The sequence below is a fragment of the Apteryx rowi genome, unplaced genomic scaffold, assembly GCF_003343035.1.
Source record: "Apteryx rowi isolate R43461 unplaced genomic scaffold, aptRow1 scaffold_610, whole genome shotgun sequence".
NCBI lineage: Eukaryota > Metazoa > Chordata > Aves > Apterygiformes > Apterygidae > Apteryx > Apteryx rowi.
Genome location: NW_020450884.1, coordinates 148327 through 169422, shown reverse-complemented (window position 1 = coordinate 169422; position 21096 = coordinate 148327). Strand labels below are relative to the sequence as shown.

At 47.5% G+C, this 21096-nt stretch overlaps 1 protein-coding gene across 4 annotated transcripts in view; it reads left to right on the top strand.

Annotated features, from left to right (window-relative positions):
* PI4KB (phosphatidylinositol 4-kinase beta) overlaps positions 1 to 21096 on the top strand; it is a 34746-nt gene that overhangs the window by 9354 nt on the left and 4296 nt on the right. For 2 of the 4 annotated variants that reach the window (XM_026083647.1, XM_026083648.1), the window contains 3 exons: positions 15086 to 15130; positions 19997 to 20224; positions 20864 to 21091. In XM_026083647.1, the coding sequence (XP_025939432.1) occupies positions 15086 to 15130; positions 19997 to 20224; positions 20864 to 21091 (501 nt within the window). Of the gene's footprint in view, positions 1 to 14837; positions 14862 to 15085; positions 15131 to 19996; positions 20225 to 20863; positions 21092 to 21096 lie in introns of those variants that run through there. The other 2 variants (XM_026083650.1, XM_026083649.1) reach the window with 2 other exon arrangements.

The following is a 21096-nucleotide window of genomic DNA, read 5'->3' as shown; positions in this document are numbered from 1 at the left end:
TGCACAGATGGGTGCACACCGGCTGGGTTTCTCTTAAATCTCATTTCCACAGAAAGCCGGGTTCAAGGATACGTTGCTCTTGTCTGAGGCTTTTATCTGAAGGTGCTTTATGAGCGTGGGTGTGCCATTCCTCTGGTTTTACTTGAGGAAGTTGAGGCTCCAGAAGGGGAATTTTCTCGGTGTTGAAGGGAAGGGAGGGTGCTGGATGGCTTCGCAGATAAGGCAGAAAGCTGGATTAGGAGAAACAAGCCGATTCCTAAGCTGCTGAATTCCCACAGGATTTGGGCAACTAAGTTGGTGTCTCGGTGTTGCAATCTGCAGCCATCTGATCAGTGTTGAAAATCTCATTTCCTCCTTGTCCTGACTTGTTCAGATTTAGCAACAGGGAGGCTGATTAGGAGGTGGAAAAGGCCCTTGGCAGTTAAGTGTCGAGAGCAGGTTGCAGGTTCCTCTTCTGATGCCCAGGGCTTGCTCTGCCAGGGGTCAGACACTCTGAACCGGAGCAGACACACACAGAGATGCCAGTACCTGTTGATAACTGCAGAGATGTTGCAGTCGTTGCTAACACTGAGGTGATAAAAATATGATGAGCGTTTCTGGGTAAGATGGGCAGGGAGTCTCACTCTCACTGGAAGTTCTCCTTGCTGCACGGGAAGGTCATCAGAGGGGGTATGGAGGTGCAGCATGTAGAGTAGATCGTGTCTCTGCAGAAATTTTTCCCCTTGTTTGCTTCAAGGAAGGAGCTGAAGAGCAGTTCAGAGCCTGGTGAGGCTGATACATAAGATAGCTGGAGGCACGAACGCAGAGGTGAGGGGTAAAGCGACCATTGCAGTTACCGCCGAGGAGGAGAGGTCCCTCTGGTCAGGTAAAACTATCAGCTCTGCCCTGTCCCAAACGAGTCTCTGCTGCAAACGCCCTTCTGGATATCGAGACCAGAGCTGCAGCTGTAGTGTTTGTCCGAGGCTGTTGCCCTTGTCTACTGTGATGGCCTCCACTTTTCAATTTTGACTTTTTGCATAGCTCCAAAATCGTGCAAAGCCAAACTTTCCCTGCTGGAGGGGCTTGGCTGCATGGAGGGGGCACTTCCAGTTTACGGTGTTGGGTGCTAATGCAGTTTAATGCCAAAATGAACCGGGATTAAATAGGTGAGCTTGGGTGTACCTATGTTACATATTTCCCAAACATGAATAGCTCCTGTAGGCCTTGTAGCATTTATTTTTAAATATTGAAAAGTTAAAGCTTTGCCACTGAGCTGTGATATCAGTGCATGCCGCGAGACCGTGCATGCCACGAGACTGTGCATGCACTCGCTGGATAGTGAATCATTTTGCTCGAGTGTGGTTTCTCACAAAGAAAATACAGATACATTAATTTCATGTTTGCTGATAGACTTTGGGAACAAAAGGTTAAGTAGCGTCCTTGATGGTGAGGATGTAGGGCAGGGGGGGAAAGAGCTGGGAGCTGAAGGTGTTTTTATTTTGCCGTTTTGGTTTTAAAGAACTGATGTCTTCAGCATGGGTCTGTTGGACCGAGATGATGAGAAATGCAGGGCTGAGGCCTGGATGCTGAGCAGGAGAGGAGGACAGGGGTGGTGAGCTGGGGCTAAATGCACTAAAACAGGAGAAAATCAGCTCTGCTTTCTCTGTCTTGACTTGAAAAACTGAAATAGTCTCCGAGGGAGGTGGTTCACTTTGGCGGAAGGGATGGTTTCGCAGGCTTGGAAACAGGCTCGTTCGACCACGATCCTAAAGGTTCATCCCGGTGGGGCTTAGTCAGCGTTTCACCTGGCACCGCAGCCGCGAAAACCAGTTCCGTGAAACCCCTTCGCTGGGTTGTCCCTGTGCCCTGCATAGACAAGACCTTGCAAACCAACTTCCCTACTGCTCCGTCTAGACTTTAAAGATCTCCTGATGGTTTTCGTAATGGTGGAGTATTTCTTGGCTTTCCTGCCTTGCCTAAGATTCCCTCTTTCCCTGGGCTCTGCAGCATGCAGGAAATAGCTGGAAAGGGCCACAGGATCTGCCTGCCTGTAAAATTTAGTAAACACACATTTGGAAACAGACTTGAATGAGGTTTTAGAGGCATGAAGTATCATTTGTCTCGGCTGGAAATGTTTTGTCCGGTTAAAACCACCATGCTCCCCGCGCTGGTGCTGCTCTCCTGCTAAATTCCCCACTGTGGCTGCCTGCAAGCCATGGGGTGCATGTCATTCACAGGTGGGTAAATGAATCTTTTATGTTGCTACCCCTTGACTCTGGTCAAAAACAACCATCCGATAGAAAGCAGGATGTGCGGAGGTCTCTCGTGCTCACGCTGGCTGCAGCTGCTGGAATCATGGAAAATGAAGCTTTACATAAATTATAGGTGAAAGCGGCACTGAGGATAGTTTCTCTTGGCAAGGTTTTAAATGTATTTTGATCCAGCGGTCTTGCAAGCTGTTTAAATGTTGTACAGCAATGGAGATACTCGAGGCGCTGCAAGAACTTTCATGGCCTCTGAATCTCCCTTAACCAACTTCCTGGACTTTTATTATTTTAAGTGCTTAATGTTATTGCCTAGGATTTGAAAGCAGCAATCCCCTCTGCAAAAGCACCTTCCTTGGAGCCAGCCAGCTGGTTGCCAGTTTGGCTCTCAACGTGCAGGAAAAGGAGCTGGACAAGTAAATCTGTGCTTGGGTAGCGCTGGAGCTAACTGTGAATTCCCTTCCCATCCTAAAAACTTATTATGGGACCATGCAGAACCTGTCCAGCCCTCAGCATCAATTCCGGCAAACTCAGGGCTGCTTTCAGCTCCAATTTACTTTTCCTTTCTTCCAGGAAAGCAGGCAATAGCCAACATACGTTGTACTGGGAACAGCCCTTAGCTTGCTCCCCGCAACCTAAAGATTTTGGAGCAATAACCGAAGGGCAGTCCCCACTGCTCACCTGGGAGTTTTCATTCTCTTTCTGCCACTGTATTTCTGTCGCCAGTGTGTGCGCCATCCGGCTGCAGGTCGAGACCCCACCGCACAAGGCACTGTATGCTCGGAACAAAATAATCAACTTCTTGATACCGAGAGCTGATGAGAAAGGCTGAGGATGTGCCTTGGAGGTTCCTCAAAGTGAAAAGCAGCGTAAGAGATCATTTAGAGAAACAAATTGGCCTCCGAGACTTCAGTAATAATTTGCTGCTTTTCTCAAGGAGGTTTTTTTCTGGCCGAGAGCAAGCGCCCAGCGAAGCAGCGGTCATGCGGATGGACGACAGGGCTGGTGAATCCCAGCTGTCCCCCTAGCTGCTCGCATTCAGCCTCCGACTTTGGTTTTTGTTGTGCCTCCAGAGAAACGTCCATTTCTCGCTTTGTAAAAACTGCAAAGCTTGAATGTAAAACCAAGAGGTCGTTCGTCTGGATTAAGGCAGGCTGCAATGCCTGAATCTCCTGGTCAAGCACTGTCTGAAATGTCTGGCCTTGCATTGCATTGGCCTCAGCCTGCTAATTTGTTGAGTATTCAGCTATACTTCTCTCTTTCTTTCCAGTCTGTAAAAAATGCCACATGCAACCAAGTCAAGGGTAAAATATTAAATTTCTTCAGCTGTCCTGTATTGCTAATGCAACATTTCAGTGGCACTGAAAACCTGGACCTGTTTTATGAACATAGATAATTCATATTCTGCTGCAGATCAATTCAGAATTCAAATAAGCTAGGCCTGGGGTGACAGTCCAGAAAGAGGAAAGGATCTTAGGATGGAAAAGAGTACCAGGTCTTGCAGAGAAGGCAAATATTTCTAATCTATGACTGGAGGCTGTTTAAAAGCAAAAGAAAATGAGGAAACTGTCCAGAAGAGCTGCAGCCAGAAGTGTCAGGCTAGCAATCTTGCATTTGGGGATGGATCTGAAACACAAAGGTGTCTCTCTCTGTGCTTTAATGGAAGGGCCTCCAATACCTTCAGTGCCTGGATTAGGTGAGTCAGACCCAAAGCAGGTATTAATACTATTAAAAATAAATAAATAAATCTGCATTCCTTTTAGAGCATGGTATATTAACACAATCCAATCAGTCGCCAGGCAGGCTGCCGCTGGGGGATTTGCAGTGCCGGCCAGCAGTTGCTGCAAAGGTGATGGGTAAGGAAGGAAGGCGTCCCTGGATGTGCTGTGCTCTGCTCTGAACAAATACAGTTCTAGGCAGAGATCACGGATATGAGTGCAACTGCCTCTTTTTATGGTGGGGAAACTCAGCGGTTTGTTTTTTTTTTGTTTTTTTTTTTTCTGTTGCAGCAATAATACTTCAGTTTCTGTCTGTCTCTAAAGCTTTTCCTGTTTGTCTTCCCACTCCCAAATTAATGCTGCAGTATCTTTATGTGATCTGCTCTCCTCCCCACTGACTAGGGAGTTGGTTTATAATTCATCTATCCTACTCCTCCGATGGGCTTGTGGCTGTGTTTTCTCCTTCCTCCCTGGGGCACTCGTCTCCCTCTGGCCCCCTCCTGTCCCATGTTATCTCATTGTCCAGGAGAAGAGAGGCTTTTTCCAGCTTTTTCGATAACGCTTGCTGCCTTTCAATCCGACTTGCCTTGCATCTGGCGTTGCTGGGTCGGACGGACCCTTGCGAGACATCCCAGTGCTAACGTGGGAGGTTACGAGCATTAGAGTAATCCGTTGCTGCGGCACCTTCACAGCTCGTTGCTGTTGTGACCACACCTTGTAGAGCTGTTTGCTTTAGGTTTGCCTCTAAATATATTATACAGTCAGAGTGTTATTTTCTGATGGACCAATTGAAGGTGATCCAGCAGAGACTCTGTCCGAAAGCGTTCAGCATGAGCACAGGCGGTTCCTGCAAAGCCAGGAGTTGCTCCAGGATTGAATTTGTCCTTTTCCCCGCAGTTACCTGTGAATGTGGCGTTTTGTTTCAAATGTATAATTCTTTCTGTTGAGTTCTTTATGTTCCGGTTGTCACTTCATGATGCATAACCACGGTAATCACAGGCAGGAGGGGTTTTATTGCAAGTGCAGGTGGCAGCATGGGCTTTGAATCCTCGTCAGGTTATGTGCCTGTAACATAATATCATGATATGGTTCTAATGTTGTGAATTTATTTTGCATTTGTTACCTTTCAGTTGGCCCAAAGGCATACAAAGCAAGAGAGGAACTTTTTGGCTGGTGTCGTCTTGCATCTCTCCGGCTTGAGAGATGGATTTAGCATTTCTTCCCCTCTTGGTTGGTTGTTGCTAGGGTAGTATTTTATTGCCGTCCCTGCTGTGGAGTCCAGGTGTGTCCACCTCCCTGATGCGTTTAATGTAGCTTTTGTCTTTAAATGGGCTGAGGCTGCTCCCCGTTGAATTTTCCACCTGAAAACCCGAGACCTAGATACGAGATAACTTGCTGTAACCTGATGCTTGAAGCCAAGCTGTTAGAAACCAGCGGAGAAGTGCTGCTTTATCCGCCTTCTCCTCTGTTGCTTCTCTTTTGTGCCTGGGCTATATGAATTGTGAGCCTCCAGGACAGGCTCCCCTCCTACAGCACAGCGCGAGTCAGTCCCGTTTGTGGTTTCTGTCATGCCAGTAATAACATTGTTACGTACTGGCTTTTGGGGCATGTTAGTGGCTTATGCACGTGCACAAAATGGGATTTGTCAGGGATGAGCAAATGCTTTTGATACACTAAATGCATCGCTGGTAGTACAAGGTGCTGGTTTCTTTAGCATTGCTTTGCTTGCTGATGGCTGACAAACCCATTTTCTTGTCCTCAGCTGTATAAAGCCACGGGCAGCAGTGAAGTTCCTGTTTTTCAGAGGCCATTTTCCTGCCACCTTCGCCGTGAGGTTTCGGTGAGGAGCAGCTGGCGGGGCAGCCTTTGGCTGTGCGTGGGAAGTCGTGTCCTGCTCCTGAGGTTTTCTGGCCCAGCCGCAGGCAGCACTCGCCTCCTGGAAGCAGAAACCCATCTGCCTCAGGGCAGCTGCTTAAATTTGGATAAAACCCTTTCTTTCTTGCAGCTCAGCCAAGCCACGTCTCCTGCTGACCCTGGAGGCAGAGAGCGAAGGAGAGTTGCGCTTGGAGCAGAGAAAGCAGTCTTGTTATCTGATCACCTTCATTTCTGACTGGGTTTACAAAACCCAAGTCTTCCTGTGTTACTTTTTTTTCATCAAATCTCCATACGCCAAGCAGGATTTACTGTAAAGTTGCAGAGGGTTCTCCCCGGTGTCCATGCCAGATTTGTTGCACAAACGATATGTGCTTCCTTTGCAACATGCAAATGCGTTTACAGTGGTTCCTCCTCTAGGTCAGCTCTGAGCAGTGTCGGTGGCAGCGGAGCATTAACCACTAACCCGTTCCCTGTTCTCAGCCTGCTCTTGTGACATGTCAGGGCTGCAGCCCTGCTCAGCCAGCAAGAGAGGGATCCCTCCCTGGCAGTCTGCGTTCCTTGAGCCAAGTGAGGGCTGGCTGTATTTGCATTTTTGGGCATGAATTCTGCTGCAACGGTGCTGTAAGAAAAGCTAAGAGATGCTTTTTAGAAACACTTTCCAAAGATTACTCCCCTCAGAGTAAAAGCTGAAGCTGGTTGTGAGCTATTCCAGCCCTGCCAATCCTGATTTTTCCTGTCTGGCAGGCTTTGCAATCCCAAAGTTTGCGCTGTTTGCTGATACTCCAGCCTTTATCACCCCCACGAGCTGTGCCAGGGCCCCACGATTTGACCCCAGCCTTCCTGCCAGCATGGCAGGGTGTGGTGCTCATAGTGCCCTCCGCGGGAAAAGTCCAGGGCTTTCATGTTGCAAATCCTTGTCTTTAAATAATTTTAACATTAGGGCAGGTGTGCCAAAATTTATCGTGAAAATCCTGCGCCTGGATGAATCTGTTTTTATTAATTTTTTAGGGTTTAAAACAATGTACAGTTTAAAACAAGTGAATTCAAACCAGCTATGCTAAATGGAAATGCTTTTCTTTAGGCTCTAGCCTGAACCCAGAGCCTGCAAGCGCCTGCTCTGAACCGAGCTGACAGCACCGTGAGTCGGACAGACTTGCGTCACTACGCGCATGTGAACAGCAACGTTTGGCCAAACTGGTTCAACTAGTCCAGGAAAAAAGTTTAATTAGAAAGCTGCTAATTGAATAATGGGTTGGGAATCTAGGCTGGCTGCTGGGAGGGAGCGCTGGAAACAGCAGCTCCTTAAGCACCAGCCTCTCGCTGTTAACTGCTTCAGGCCATTTTGGCTCTGGTGATGGTGGAGGAAGAGTGAAGCTCTCAAGCGATTCGAGTGCTGCCCACGGTGTGGGGGTGAGAACGCTGCTTTTTTTTTTTCTTTTTTTTTTCTTTTTTTTTTTTCACAGCCGCATCAGCAATATTTTGAGAAATGGCAGCAAGGGTTTATATGCAGATCTGTTTACATCTGCGTTTCTGCACAAATTCATACGTCAGCATGTACTTGCACATGATTTCTGAATGTGAAAACTGCTTTTTTTAGAGGTTGAAAGCCTTTCCCTCACTCCTGCCCAGCATGAGCTGCCTTGGACTTTTGCATATTAAAACCTCTTTGGGGCCCTGCCTTTACCAGTCAGGGTGTGGAGGCGTGTGGCCTTTTACCTCTGTAATTGCACCTTTAGTGATGCTGGCAGAAGTGCTTTTTTTCTTTTTCTTTTTTTTTCTTTTCTTTTTTTCTTTCTGGTGGGACTTGTTTCCCCACTTTTCTCCTACAGTAATGATAAGAGCAGTGCATTTCCCAGCGATTCACCTTCTGGAGAACGGTCTATCCCACAGCGGCTGGTTGCAGTGAACGCAGCGCTGCCAGATGTGCTGCAGTCCGACAGATGGGGCAGAGCTTGGAGCATCTTTTCTGCATCACCTGCTCGACTTTGGGTAGGATGTTCATCCGACTGCCTCAGTGTCCACATGGGCACAGTGACAACAGGCACAAGTTTGGCAGCCGAAGCTGAAAAGTCTGGTGGTCTGAGTCTCTTGGGCATCCTGGACTCGTGTCTTTTGGCTGAAGCTTTTAAATCCCCCCATAATGCAAACACCGTCGCAGAGCGGTTGCTCCTCTGAAGAGCTCCCTTCATTTTGGTGTAGGTTTTTGTTTTTTTCTTTTGAGATGTCAAGTGCAATCTGTAGTATCCACATGGCAATCCATAGTATTCAAAAATGTTCATCTTTTGGATACTGCGCTGGTTTTATAATAGGTGCGAAAGTCCTTCTGTGAAGCATTTGCAGAAGCAAAAGTGTTGATATGAGGCAAGGCATGCCGAGCTCGCTTTCAGACACTTTACGAAGTTATTTTTATCAATACGATGGTATGTGTTTACCGGGTGAAAACTTGTGCTGAACAGCCTTAAATCTTAAGAAGGACCAAGAATTTTAGCCGTAAAAACCTAAAGCAGATCCTCAAGAAGATAAGCAGAGAACATAACTGCTTAGAAGGCTTGTCCCAAGTGCGGAGCAGAGAGTTCAGTAACCAGGAGCGAGCAGTCGAAGGCCACAAGTGACCATAAATACGCTTTGCACTTCAGATTTGGCTGAGAGAGTATTAAATGTTCAAAGCTTCTTGTTGCCTGGTGACAAATCTGGAAACTCGCCAGCAGCTGGCAAACAGCTCCTTCATATGTTGAGTTTGTGAAGGAGAGGAGTTGTGTTTTTGGCACACTTTGAATGTGTTCGTTTTCCCGCTCCTTCTAGCCTGCTTTTCTATGAAAATGAGTCTCGTGTGATCTGTGTCTCCTCCACCCCAGGAGGAAGTGTTGACCAAACACTGCAGAGAGGAAGGGGCCCGAAACGCACCGCATTTCTGCCAACTTTCGGAAAACTGGCAGCTGTATGGAAAGAGGAGATTTGTTTAGCCCATGCTGGCTGACCCACCACCGCATGCCTGGCGCCGAAGCAGCCTGGTGCCTGATGTTGCAGCCCTCAAGGGGCTGCGTGAGGTGGACAGAGGACATGGAGGTCCTCCTTCCTCCTCTTCTGGGAGGAAGGTTGTGGGGATGTAGGACACATCTGGAGGAAACCAAACCTTGCTGCTACTTCTCACAGAACAGCTATTATATGTTCACTATTACAGTTTTCTGGCTGACTGCCATAAAATTACCTCCTCTTCGCCTGGCCTTGCTCTAGTCTGGGGGAGATCATCAGATATCAAATAGAGAGCCCAAAACATGTCTGTCTTTGGGTTGCCAAGCTGGGGTGTAGATGAATGGCTGAGTTCATCCCTCCCTGATGGGCAGCTGGGGTCAGTGCCAGTCCCCGTGTGCTGCCCTGTTGTGTCCAGGTTGTGATGACCCTGACCCTATCGAATGCACTTGGAGGACAGTGCAGCTGACTTGGGTTTGGCCTCATTTTTTGCTGGCCAAAGAGTTTAGGCCAAACTGCCCCAAATTTACATGCTCCTATAGCTTTCAGTCCTTTGGAAGTGGAAGGACCGAAGTTGGCCATGTCCATGAAATAACATTGCTGAAAGTGAGGGCAGGTGAGGAGGAACACAATCTGAATGTGTCCAGAATTGCTGAGATTGTGCCAGAGGGTTAGACACTTTGTAAAAAAAGATGCACTTAATTTCCCCTCTCAGTTCATTATTCCTGTTTGCTAGATCCCGACTCTTAGGCTGAGCAGGTTTTGTGTCACTCATGCCACAAACACGATCCAAGATCATTGGCCAAACTTCCTTTCCCCTCTTGCCTTTTGACCACCAGTCTACAGTTGCTTCCACCTTGCTAAACATGATGGTGGCATGTGTCATGTTAGATAACATTTGCTGCATTAGACATGTCACACGGCACCAGCTGCCGCTACCGCCAATCTCTAGAGATAACCACCTCCTCATGTCCTCATTCCTGTGTCCAAAACTTCTCCAGGCTGCGGAGCTTGCAGCCATCGTGTCAACTTGGGCTGAAACCTTGGCCTTTTAACCTCTTGTTCTGGAAAGGCAGCAGAGTTGCCGGTATCTGTCACAGCTCAAATAACCTGCTCGCCCTACTTGCATGTTCAGTCAGTGGCTTAGTTAATACCAGACTAAGAGCTGAACCGTTGAGGAACTTGGCTTGCCCTGTCAGGTAGATATCCCTCCCTTTAGTCAGCAGTGACTCATTTTCTGCACGATGGTGCAAATGTGGGTTGCATCAGTGCAAGCGTGAGTGCACTCTGCCTTCCTCCTCCAGGCAATATCATGCAGCGCATCCCTGGTCTTTAACAGTTGTGCATGATGCTTACCTGTGACAGCAGACGAGAAAGCCAGCAAAAGCTGGTAGCTGGTAACCTTTGGGGTATGATAGCGATATATGATTGCTGTGGAGAAATCAGGTAAAGCTGGCATCACGTTTTATGACTGCCACCTACACACTCATTCGCTGTACTCTGGCAACATGCCATCGTAGCCTCTCCTACATGTGACTGTTTCTGCGTCATAGTGATTTTTGGGCTGGAGAGAGAGCTCCTCTTGGCCCTCCGAGGAGATCCTCTTCTTCTCCAAGCCTCTCCTGAATTCTCTCTCCCATTAGGTTTACTGCTATCCCAGTTGTCTGTCTACTTGCTTCTGTCCGTGATAGTTATTTTCATAAAATCCTTGGTGTTGGCATGACAGATGTCAAACTGAGCAGCTAGTCTGCTTGTGTGTGTGTTTGTACCCTCTGTATCTTGTCTGCATGCTCTCCACACTCCTTGAGATGGGAATTCCTGTTGTCTTTGATGCAAAGGGTTCAGAAACACCTTCAAGTGGCTGTCAGTAAGATCTGGTGTCTCCATGGCCAAAGACTTCTATAGAGCTGGCATTTCCCTTTCTGAAGATCAGAGTCTATATTGGTACAAGTAGCTTTTAGTGTTTTATGTGCTCATACACTTAATGTAAGCTGGAAGCTGCCTGATACAACTTAAAAATTGCCAACATTGTAATGTGTCTTCAGAAAAATCAAAGCTCATGATCAAGATGTGGATGCGCCTGGAAAGCTGAAATACAACAGCAAGAAACCCCTGCTTTCTTGAATCCTGCCCACGTGAAATGATAGTTCAGGCTGGCCTAATTAGGCTGTCTGATGTGTAGGACGTGAGTTTGCTCTTTCCTACAAATGAGTGTCATCTTACCTGCTTTCCTAGATGAACAGTGCATTGAATTGTCCTTCATGCCTGTGCTGCTTATTCACCTTCCTGGCTGATCATAAAGAAATCCAGTGAGTCAGATCCTCTGTGAGCATTGTGTTCAATGACTGCTGTGGTCCAGATTTCTAACTGGATGGGGTTTAGAGGTGGCTGATCTTCCTTTCTCCTGTCACTCTGGGCAAGCCTTTTTTTGGTGAGATTGCCGGAGTTGCCTTTTCCAATTCAGACTTTCTCTCTGTGGGGAGGTTGTTGCATGTGTTGCACCATGTGCAGCCATTTCTGTTCTAGCCTAACAGGTGTTTTTTCAGTGTATTTTGCAATTTGGGAATATATTTGAGACCCCACAACCACACACAAATGCAAATAAACCCTTTCTTTCGTGGGACACGCTGCATGTGGAACAGAAACAGTTGATTATTGAGGATATTAAGCTGATATAGCTGATGAGAGCTCTCCTGCATTGACAAGGTCCATCAAAAAAGACCACCTCTTGTTCGTTAGGATGGAATCTGAACATTGGACAAACTAAATCGGGGTTTATATTTCTGAAAGTCCTAGATGCCAGATTTCCTACAGACTCCTGGAGGCACCATTGCAGCCAGCTGGGCTCTTTTACATCTCGGGAGGCTAAATTCAAAGGCAAGGTTAGGCTCATGAGAGTTCACGAGCTGAGGGAAATCTGATGATTGGATCATTACCACGTCATTTGCCTCCTAACTTGAAAGTGTAAATATAGCGACACCTCTTAAATTTACCAAAGGGCTTTGGTTAAACAGTGTATTTTGCTGAGCCGCACAATTCCTATGTGGAGAGGTGTGTTCAGCTTGTACTCAAAGGCTGAGATTTGCAGAGCTGGAGTTCTTAGAAAAGGTTTGTAAGACACTTTTTAGAGGTTTCTGGTGGGATCTAAGTCCTTAAGAACAAGATTGTACGCAGTGAAGGAGGCTAGTTCTCATCCGTGCTCCTGTGCCGAGCCAGTGCGGGAACCTGTTTGTATGTGACCTTGAAAGTTGGGGGGATCAAATGCATAATTAAAATTGGGAGCTTGGTTTCTAAATCTGGGAGGAATTTGGAAACTCTGCCCTTAATCATTGCAAACTAACATAGCTTTAGTGCAATATGCTCTGTTTTCGAGCGTACCTTCCTCTGGACGGGATGCTTTGAAGTGTTCAGATATGCTCCCAGCTGCTGCCAGTGTTGGGAAAGGGACATGGAATTTGAGTCTGGATCTTTCAAGTGGTGCCTTGGGCTTTTAGTCAGTGCTTCCTAAAACTCCACAGTAATTAACCAGCTGCCTGGGCCTGTAATTAGTGTATTTGCTTTGGTTTATATCTGTTTAAAAAAATTAAAACGATACTTGCTGTTTAATATCGGAGAGGAGCTAGCCAAACGTCGCCTTTCATCTCCCAAAAATTCGCCGCATCCTGTTGACAGCAACTCGGCTCAGGGGTAATTTCCAGCCTCTCGTTGACTCATCTGGGCTCCAGGTCTGTCCCGAGTCACGATCACTGGAGCCGACTTATTGTCTGACTAGGAAGAGTCTAGTGTTAACCTCAGCAAAAAAAGTTATCCCTGGGACGTGGAAGGAACATGTTTTATCGTCCTGACCCCCGAACAGGCAGTGATTTATTTTCCAGCCTGTTCTCGCTGCTTAGTGCAGAGGAAAATCTCATTAATGTATAATTCCAGGCATTGCGTAGTTCAGTTGCTGCTGACTTTCAAATGGATAATTTAATAATAATGCTGGATAATAATGCTGATAGATTTGCTCTGCAGCAAAGGAAATAAGAATGCTGTGAGATGATGAACTTCTAAAATCTTGCTTATTTTAATGGGAATTGAGAAAGGACTCAGCACTTTGGCTAAAATGTCTAGTGGGTGTATTTCTGAGGTGGAGAGTCTTTTCTGCTTAAGAGTGAATTGTGGCAAAATGGTATTTTTAAAAGCTTTTCTGCTTAATTTTTGAATTCTTAAATTCTACCATCTTACAGCCTAATTCCCTCATCTTCTGATTATAGGTGGTTAATTAAAGCATTTTTCAGTAGACAGCAGGGTAGTTTTGCTACTCATTGCCAGACAAATTCAATATAAAGAGCTTCTGTATAAAATACTTCTTGCTTTGTGGCGGGACTCTCTCTTTAAATGTGAATATCTGTTAAATTATTATACCAGCAGTCGCAGTTTGACTGAAGTCTCCGGCTTTTACCTGCTGCCTGAGTCTAGGAAAAATCCATTTAAAACAAAACAGGAGAAACTACCTCAGTGAAATCTCTTGATCTAAGAATAAGATTGATCCGAGCGGAGAAAGCCGATGGAAGCGGATGCCACTTGTGTCCCCATCGAGCTCTCCAAAAAGGAGAGTGCTTCATTTTAAACCTGCCAACTTTTTATGGCAGCGATTGGAGAGTATCAGTTCTTACTCAGTGCAAGTTTTAACCCCGAAGAGTGAGGTTTTGGCTCCACGCTAAAGCCGAAGTGCAGCACCGAAATGTTTCCGCGCTGCTTCCCTTCCAGTTTGTCCAGTGGTTCTTTGTTCCAGGAGAAAAAACAAAAAAGTTTTTCTCCTTCCCAGAGCAACTGCTTATTCGTCCTGCGGTGAAACCATCGTGCCAAATTTAAGGCGCCGGAATAGCTCTTAAGTCGCAATGCAGGACTCTGATTCTCCCGGGGAATCCGAGGCTGGGAAAAACACTCGATAAAAGGGGGCAAGCTCTTCATTTGAGTCAGGAACAGAAAATCTGGCTTTGGCAGTGTGGCTGGTTGGTTGGTTGCTGCTCCTCAATATATGCCCGTATATGAGAAAATCCCTTATTAATATTCATACCTATGTAGTTTGCTTATTTTGCACTCAGTTTGCAAGCAAATATTTCTTTCTCGATGAGCTGGGCTAGGTCTCAGTACTGTTAGGGTTTTTATGTGGTCACATGGAAGCTATTAATTTAAATGCTGTTATTTCCTATAGTAAGCTTAAGCCTGGTGGAATTAGCATATCCCTGTAATTAACATGCTAAAAACAGCCCTGTTTGTTTCTTTTTGGGAAATGAATTATAAAACCAATTACACACAGGTCTCCAGGGTGTGAAGCTCCATTATCATCTCTTTTTGCATGAAAATAATGGATTTAGGGGTTTTAAGTGAGACGTTTCAAAAAGGCCGAGGTTGCTCTTTGGCCTTCGCTGAATGTTGTGTGGGAAGTCGCAACGGTGAATGGTCTGTGCTTGTGCCGTATTGGTAAAAAAAGAGGGTTTGCTGGATTGTAGAGCAAAACCACTTCTACAAAATACTTGCCTGCTGGTTCAAATTCCATCTCATCACCTTGATTATGGAAATAGTTGAATCATTAGGGTTTTTTTTAGTTTTTAGGAAAGTTGCCTTTGGAGGGGAATTTTATCCAGGGAAAAGACTGGCTAAATTGGGTCCATAGGAGAAAAATAAGTGTTTTTGAGCATGGTCTTGGGGCAGGGAGAACGAGCTGTAACCACAGCAGAGCCCAGCATGAGAGTCCCTGTCCCCATCAGCAGCTCCCGTCACTTCTGCAGCTAAATAGCAACAGCTTGTTTGGGCTAAAGAGTCAGCTGAGGTGAACCATAACTTTAGTTACAATTCTGGGGCTAGAAAAATGCTTTAAGGGCTGGAAATGAGGAAAAAATGTTGCTTTCTGAATATTTAATAATAGCAAATACTGATCTGCTGTGAGCCTTCTGGGCCCGGGAACCTGCTGGGTGTTCGGTAGCTCCGAGGAGTTGTCTCGGGATGGAGAGATCCATTGGATCCGGGAAATCCCAGTCACTTTGTGGAAGCATCCCGCGCCTGTGTGGTAAGCTGAGATTGCAGGATGTGCCGCTTCCCGTCGAAGAGGAGAAGGTAGCAAAATTGCTGTGGAAAAAATCCAAAGCGGTCATTATGAACCTGGAGCCTTAAACTATTGCCTCCTCCTCCCGCCCCCTTCCTCTCCTTTAATAATAAATAAATAAATAAAAAAAAAAAACAAAAAGCAACACATGCAAAGCACCAACAAAAACCCTTTCATCCCTTTCCCAGGAGCTCTCCTCGAGTACGGAAAGTCTCGAGAAATCGTTCTGTTCCGTAAGTGGCCCGTTTCGTGCTAGCGCCTGGGCTGCCTGCCTTCCCTGTTACAGCAGCATTTCCTCTGTGCCCTCAACTACTAAACTCCCGGCACCTGGCAATGCCCCACGAGCAGCTCTGACATGAAGCCGTCCCCCATAATGTACGACTTTTTTTTTTTTTTTTTTTTTGCATTGCTTGAACCTGCTTTCCCAAAAGCAAGCCTCCCTGCCAGCGTTTTGCACCCGTTGCATGCACCCCGGTTGCATTCCCTGAGCTCTGGCTCGCTCTGCCCCGCGCAGAGGCAGCGGCTCTGCAAAGAGCTGCTGGGTTTGACCCGAACGTTCATGGATTTTCCTTGGGCTGATGTGGCTAAAATAAACCATGAAACCCCCAAAATGGACTGAGGGTTTGACCTCATCCATAAAAGCCAGCTAGGGAGAGAGAAATCCTCGTATTGAAAACCCAAATGCAGAGGCGGGGAGTCCCTTGGCTGCTGCTGCTGCATTTTGTTTGAGAATTCCCTGACCTTTGTGTCGTGTCAGTAGCGGATGAAAGAGGAAATGCTGTTTCCTTTAATTTTGACTTAAAAGTTCTCTGCCAAATGGGATTTATTTTGCTTTTTCCACCAATCTTTTTTTTTCCTCTGTCTGTCAAGCTGATTCTTTCAATCAAAAAAACAATGTTTGCCTATTAGAGCATTTTTCTTTTGAAATGAACTTTTTTTCTGCTTTTAATCAATAGCGTCTTTCTCATTTGTGTCATTTTTCCTACCTCTGTGTGCACATGTGTGTTCTCGGTTTTGGATTTCCTATGGGCTTCCACATGTTGCATATGTAGTCCATGATCAAAACCATTCACCCCAGGCAGCGAGGCTGGGAATTTACTGCAGTCCCTTGCGTGTCCCACGTCCTCTGTGAAAGGGTTTGTCTGATGGTGAACCCCAGCATTTTTTAAAAGATATTTAATATATATATACCCAACTCTCTCATCCCTCTGCAGTCCTTTTGTGTCCTCAGTTTAATACCAAAATTTTAACACCTTTTGCCCATGGCTTGGTAAGAGCAAGATGCAGACAGAAACTTTGACTCTGTAGTCGTGTGTGTGTGTGTGTGTGTGTGTGTGTGTGTGTATACACGTGTGTGTACCTGTATATATTTATCTACACAGAACATGAGGCTTTTCCCCCTAAGTCCACTCTGACGTAGGCTCTTTTTTTAATCTCCAATTCCACTGTTTTTAAGAGATGCCAAGGACGGTAAGGTGCTCTTCTCAAGAGCCAGTGCGTGCTAGCAGTTAGAGCAGGGGGTGGGAGGTTGGACGCCTGGGCTGGATTCCTGATTTGCTCCCTGACTTTAGGTAAGTTGCTTTTTTTTTTTTTTTTCCTTTTTTTTTCCCCCCCCGTTCAACATAGTCTCATCGAAAGGCAAACAGCGACATCCCTCCCTCCAGTGGTTTTCTGGGGCTTCGTGTTTGCAAAATGTGGGCAGGCTCCTTGATCTGAGGGGACAGCAGGAGCCTTCTTGCAGCTCTGTCTACAGCGGCTGTTGTTGCCATCACATCGTTTGCTCCACTTTACGAGTTTGGGTTGGTGACACCTCGACCTTGCCGCCCGCTCAGCCTCACCCCTATCTCCATACTCCAGGGTCTGGGTGGTAGCAGGAGAGCTTTTCTTCTAGGCTTTGCTAACCCTGGTTATTTATCCAGTGCTTGAGTGTGGCAGATCGTTACTACAGCAACTCGGGCTCTTTGCAAGCATTTATGCCAAATTTATAAATCTGCGGCAGGCACCTGCACTGAGCTGAATTGCCCAGCCTTGATAAACACGCCTGGTAATTATTATTGACACTGATGCTGAAATCCCACTGGTTGGCAGCTAGCCAAAGGGGCTAGGACACCAGCTCTGCTCTGCCCCTCTGGGGAGTTTCCAGCTCTGAGCATTTCGGGTAGGTCCTGCTCCCCTAACGGGGTAGGAGCAAGTGAATGCAGGCAGCGGAAGGTGGGTACAGCCAAAATTTTGCTGAGCAAAGTTCTGAAATGACAAATGTGGTTGTTCCCCCCCCCCCCCAATGCGGTCTGAGCAGGGAAACTGGGTAGAGGAGAGCTGGGGTTGCCCAGGAGTAAAGGACCAAAGCATGGCCTGTGACAGCCTGCCAGGGTCAGCCATGACTCCGGTGGGCTCGCAACCATCTCATGACGTTCGAAGGACAGGCAACAAGCATGGAGGATTGCTTTGCAGTGGAGAAAGCAAGGTATGGCCAGGCATGAGAGGAGGATGTTATAAAAAGTAGGTGACATAGGGAAAAAAAAAAAAATGCATCCCAACTGAAAGCCTTGTTTCTCAAGATGCTTAAATCTAGTGCAGGCAAAAGGCTCTGAAGCCGTCGGCCAAAGCAGAGCAGCTGGCTCAAAGTTCTGGACCAGAACCTGTATCACCCCGCTCCTCTGGCTCCTTGCACACAACCCGTGGCTGAGACTGGGTCTGAGTTTTCACCATGGCGGCACTGCCCGATCCCAGGAAGCGGTTTGATTCCCACCTCTGGAATCGGCACTGGGAGAAAGCCCTTCGTGGTTATTCCTGGCTTAACAACAGTGTGTGTCTTAACATAAATAAAAAGCCTTACCTAAGAGGCTTTTAAGAGTGGATATTTTTTTTTCTTTCAAGCCCTGCTGGTTAAATGTTTTGCTGTAGTAGAAAGTAAATGGTAGAAAGTAAATGTTTATATTGGCGCTGAGTAATAAAATGGTCCTTCGGGTGGTTGGATGAGGGAAGAACGTGTCCTGTCCTCTGCTCCTCTCTCAGCTTCAGTCATCCGATGTTAATGATCCAGTGCAAAACTGGGTTTGCTGTCATGGGCTTTCTGCAGCTCCTAGAGGCCAGACTTCCTGCAATCACTCTGGTCCCAGGCGACCTGTGTTGAGCTGAGGCCGTTTTCCAAAGTCGCCATGCCGAGCTTGGCAGGATGCATTTGGCGCCGCACGGGATGGGAAGGCTGGTTCTCAGCAGCGCATTTCTGGCTGGAGGAGCTGAAACTTGACAGCTTTCATCTGGGATGTGAACTGCAGAGGTGCAAAATGGGATGTGAATGGAGCAGGGAGCTACCAGTGCCTGGGCAGCGTCCCTCCTCTCGCTGTAAAGCAGGGAAGCCGATGCTTCAGAAAGAGTTTTGGAGAAGAAGAGATCAAAATGCCAAGTGTGTCATGGAAGGAGGATTGATTTCTGCTCGTGATATACGGATCAATACAAGTCTGACCCAAAAAGGAGGATTTTTGCTCTTGGCCCGCAATTGCATATGGACCCCTTGAATTTATTGCCTCTCCCATTGGGCACAATCCCAAATTCCCACCACATCTTGTATTAAGTTATTCTGTTGAGGCAGGCAGCACACGGAAAACTCAGTGTGCAGCAAGGTGGCACATCATGGCTATTTCTGTGACATACATCCCAAACCAGCTTTTACCAGGGAGCAAAAAGCCTTAGAGGAGTGGCTACATTGCACCCTTTGGTGTTTCCACTGAAAACAGTGGGAGAGGAGGAGGTGTTGGAAAGAGCAGAACAGCCTTTGGAATACCTTTCTGCTTTTTGCAGAGATTGCAATAAACTCAATGGTGCAAAGTGATCCTGGAGGCCATGGAGGCCACAGGTTGCTGGGGCACAGGGGTGGACCAGGTGGCAGCAGAGGAAGACTGCTGCTTTGAAGGGCAGGAGCTGGCGTTTCTGGTCTGCTCTTGGCTGTAGCCGAGGTCCTGGTGGGACCAGGCTCTCTCCAACCCACTGGAGGATGTAACATCAGCTGGTGCAGGGTTTTAAATATTCATCCTCTGCCTGGTAGGTGCAACAGATACCACTGGCTTAGATGCTGTGCAAATCCTTCTCTGGGTCCTGAGGACACCTCTGCCACACTCACTAGCATGGGAAGGAGAGCAGTGCTGCCCGACAGAGCCAGGTCAGCCTGCTCTGCAGGAGAGGACAGTGCTTACCCCCACGTTCAGAAGGATTTTTGATGTGGACTACAGATCCAAACGAATTCACACCTGCCCTTTCTCAGAAGGGACTGGCTAGACTGATCCTTCTCCTCTTACCATTCTTTTATTTTGCTGCGTGGCCTTTCATGGCTCCCCGACGTGTTTCTTTGCTTCCTTTTTTGCACGCTCCGTTGCTTTTTGCATGTGCGTTTCGAGCATGATTGATTGTACAGTGAGCACTTTGCAAGTTTAATTTCGCATCTTTAACGGCAAAAATCAACCCACAATTGTTTGTTGTTCCCATTTAAAAAGATGATTGACTGTGAAAAGCACAGCAGAGAGCCCAGCTTAACCCACAGGATATGGGGCTTGCACTTGCAGACTGTGGGTTAAAAGGGGCTTCAACAGTTGCAATCTGATCTCTGTAAAACACTCGGATTGAGGAATGAGCCAGGCTTTGCCTGGGGAAAGCGGGAGAGAGTACAGTTAAAAAAAAAAAAAAATAGTGCAAGGCTGGGGAAGAAGCCAATTCGTGCTCCCTCTGCTGGCTGCGGCCTCGCAGGTGCGCTGGGCTCTATCAGGGCTGGAAAAGCAGCCAAAAAGAGATTCGGGTATAGTGGGGGGATGTGGAGAAGAGAGTGCTGGGGAGGAGGATCTGTGCCCAGCACAGCAGGAGGAAAAAAGCGCTTCGGCTCAGCCTTCTGTTTCTGGATGATGAGCCTGCGGCTCTGGTCACGGGAGCATCATCTGAGTGCGGGAAGGGGGCGGGATGGGAAAAAGCTCTTTTTCTAAGTGGAATTTGTCCTGGTGGTTTCAGACTGAGGAGCCTGATGGCAAAAGTACCGGTGTCTTACCGAGCTGCCGCCTGTTTAATGCTCTCTTCCCCCCCACCCCCCTCCCCTCCTTCCTTCAAATTTTTAGCCAGTCAGACTTGCCCCGGAGAGAGAATTCATCAAATCACTGATGGCCATCGGGAAGCGCCTGGCCACTTTGCCCACCAAAGAACAGAAGACTCAGCGGCTCATTTCAGAGCTGTCGCTGCTCAACCACAAGCTCCCGGCACGTGTCTGGCTGCCGACGGCCGGCTTCGACCATCATGTGGTGCGAGTGCCACACACACAGGCGGTTGTGCTCAACTCCAAGGACAAGGTAAGAGCCAGAGGCCAGGAGTATCAAAAGGTGGATTTTGGCCACGGCCCAGGTTCTGTTTGCCCTCCCTAGATGCCTAGCTAAATAAATATATTGCACGTGTGCTCCTGGCATCTGAACTGGGTCTGTCGTCGTGGCCTGGCTGCTACCACGTGCACGGAGAGTGAAGCAGGGCCGCATTGTTTGCTGCTGCCAGCTGGGAGCGATGGGAATCCACAGTAACTAAGAGGGAGAGAAAAATATCCTTGAGAGTAAAGATCCCCTGAAACTTGTATTGTAGAAGTGTCTGGGAGGTTCAGCCCTGGCCTGGTAGCTCTTCCAGATCTGCTGACAAGCACAGCCTTGCCCCCAATAGCATATCACAGAATGGTTGAGGTTGGAAGGGACCTCTGGAGATCATCTGTTCCAACCCCTGCCCTTGCTCAAGCAGGGTCACCCACAACAGGTTACCCAGGACCCTGTCCAGATGGCTTTTGAATATCTCAAAGGATGGAGACTCCACAAAGCAGAAGGTGGCAGAGCACGGACCAAGCAGCTGACGGATGCCCTGCAAGGCCTGAGAGCATCACACTGCCTCCTGTAGCCACTAAGTCCTTGCAGAGCCTGTGCCCCAGTAATGCTTGGTTTTCCTTCCCCCAGGCTCCCTATTTAATCTACGTTGAAGTACTTGAATGTGACAATTTCGACACAGCGAATGTGCCGGCTCGCATCCCCGAGAACCGCATCCGGAGCACGCGGTCGGCTGAAAACCTCCCTGAGTGTGGGATCACACACGAACAGAGGACCAGCAGCTTCACCACTGTCCCCAATTATGACAATGACGACGAGGCCTGGTCCGTGGATGACATCGTGGAGCTGCAGGTGGAGGTGAG